The sequence below is a fragment of the Octodon degus genome, unplaced genomic scaffold (genome assembly GCF_000260255.1).
Source record: "Octodon degus isolate 3935 unplaced genomic scaffold, OctDeg1.0 scaffold01718, whole genome shotgun sequence".
Lineage (NCBI taxonomy): Eukaryota > Metazoa > Chordata > Mammalia > Rodentia > Octodontidae > Octodon > Octodon degus.
Genome location: NW_004526294.1, coordinates 5,693 through 6,852, shown reverse-complemented (window position 1 = coordinate 6,852; position 1,160 = coordinate 5,693). Strand labels below are relative to the sequence as shown.

General features: G+C 44.7%; 1 protein-coding gene across 1 annotated transcript in view; it reads left to right on the top strand.

The window, feature by feature from the left end:
- Window positions 1–501: 501 nt before the first annotated feature.
- LOC111814917 (ribonucleoside-diphosphate reductase subunit M2 B-like) overlaps window positions 502–1,160 on the top strand; it is a gene marked incomplete at both ends in the record, with an annotated part of 3,147 nt that continues 2,488 nt past the window's right edge. The window contains 2 exons of the mRNA XM_023708793.1: window positions 502–618; window positions 964–1,082. Coding sequence (XP_023564561.1) covers window positions 502–618; window positions 964–1,082 — 236 coding nt within the window. The remainder of the gene's footprint in view (window positions 619–963; window positions 1,083–1,160) is intronic.

Below are 1,160 nucleotides of genomic sequence, written 5' to 3'. Positions count from 1 at the left end.
TGCATAAAGTATACATTGCATGTGGTGAGAACATCACTGTGGGTTAAGCCAGTGAGCGTTCCTGTCACCTCACGTACAATAGAAACCCATTTTCTGTCCTGCGCCTAGAATAGCTACTATCTCATTTAACAAATGCCCCCAATACAACATTTTTAATGTAATTTTTTGTTTTGTTTTTGTCTGTTTTGTACATGTGTGTGGTTGTGGGGGGAGGTTTTGAGACAGTTCTTCCTATCCAGCTCAGGCTGGCCTCCGGCTGTCCGTGTCCTCCAGGCTGCCTTGAGCTTGCCGCCCCTGGCCTTCCTCAGAGGGCTGTGTGCCGGGATCACAGGCAGGCCTGTGCCACAAGCTGGCCGTGCTGTCTTTCTGCACTGCGGTGTTGGTATTTTTTCTTTTACGTGGTTTACTCCTAATGGAATAGTGATCCTCACCTTTAGGGTGTAAGTTAGTTTTCCAAACACCAACACTTATTTAACATTTTTGCAAATGTTTTTATTGTAGGTTGATCTATCAAAGGATCTGCCTCACTGGAACAAGCTCAAGCCGGATGAGAAATACTTTATTTCTCACATCTTAGCCTTTTTTGCAGCAAGTGATGGAATTGTCAATGAAAACTTGGTAAGATTGTTGTTCCATTGTACTGGTGTTCCATTCAGCAGTTAAGTTACGATGATGCCAGTAAGATCTCGATTGAGCCCGAGAAATGATGCCTGACTAGTAAGTAGACAGAGTGAACGTCTACTTCTGTAAGACATTTTTCCAATCAAGCATCAGAATAAATGATAGATTTATGTCATTTGACCAGCAAAGTATCATAAGATCAAGTGTGAGTTGTATCAGTTAAACCTACATGCAGCTCATCAACTTTTGACTGTGTGTGAGTGTGTGTGTGTTTCGAGACAGGTTCTCACTAGGTAGCCCAGGTTGGCGGTTTTCCTGCCTCAGCCTCCTTTCTGAGTGTAGGGATTGCAGGTGTGCACCACCATGCCCAACTTTGGGGACTTTTGTCCTCAGACAGTAAGCCTAATAGAAAATGTGCCCCTCACTGACCATCTTGAGCTCTGTATATCTCGGATTACTGGGTTATCCAGCTTCCCATGTACAAACCTGTGTTGAGCCGGGGGTGCAGCTCAGTACCAATGTGCTTGAGGCCCTGGCTT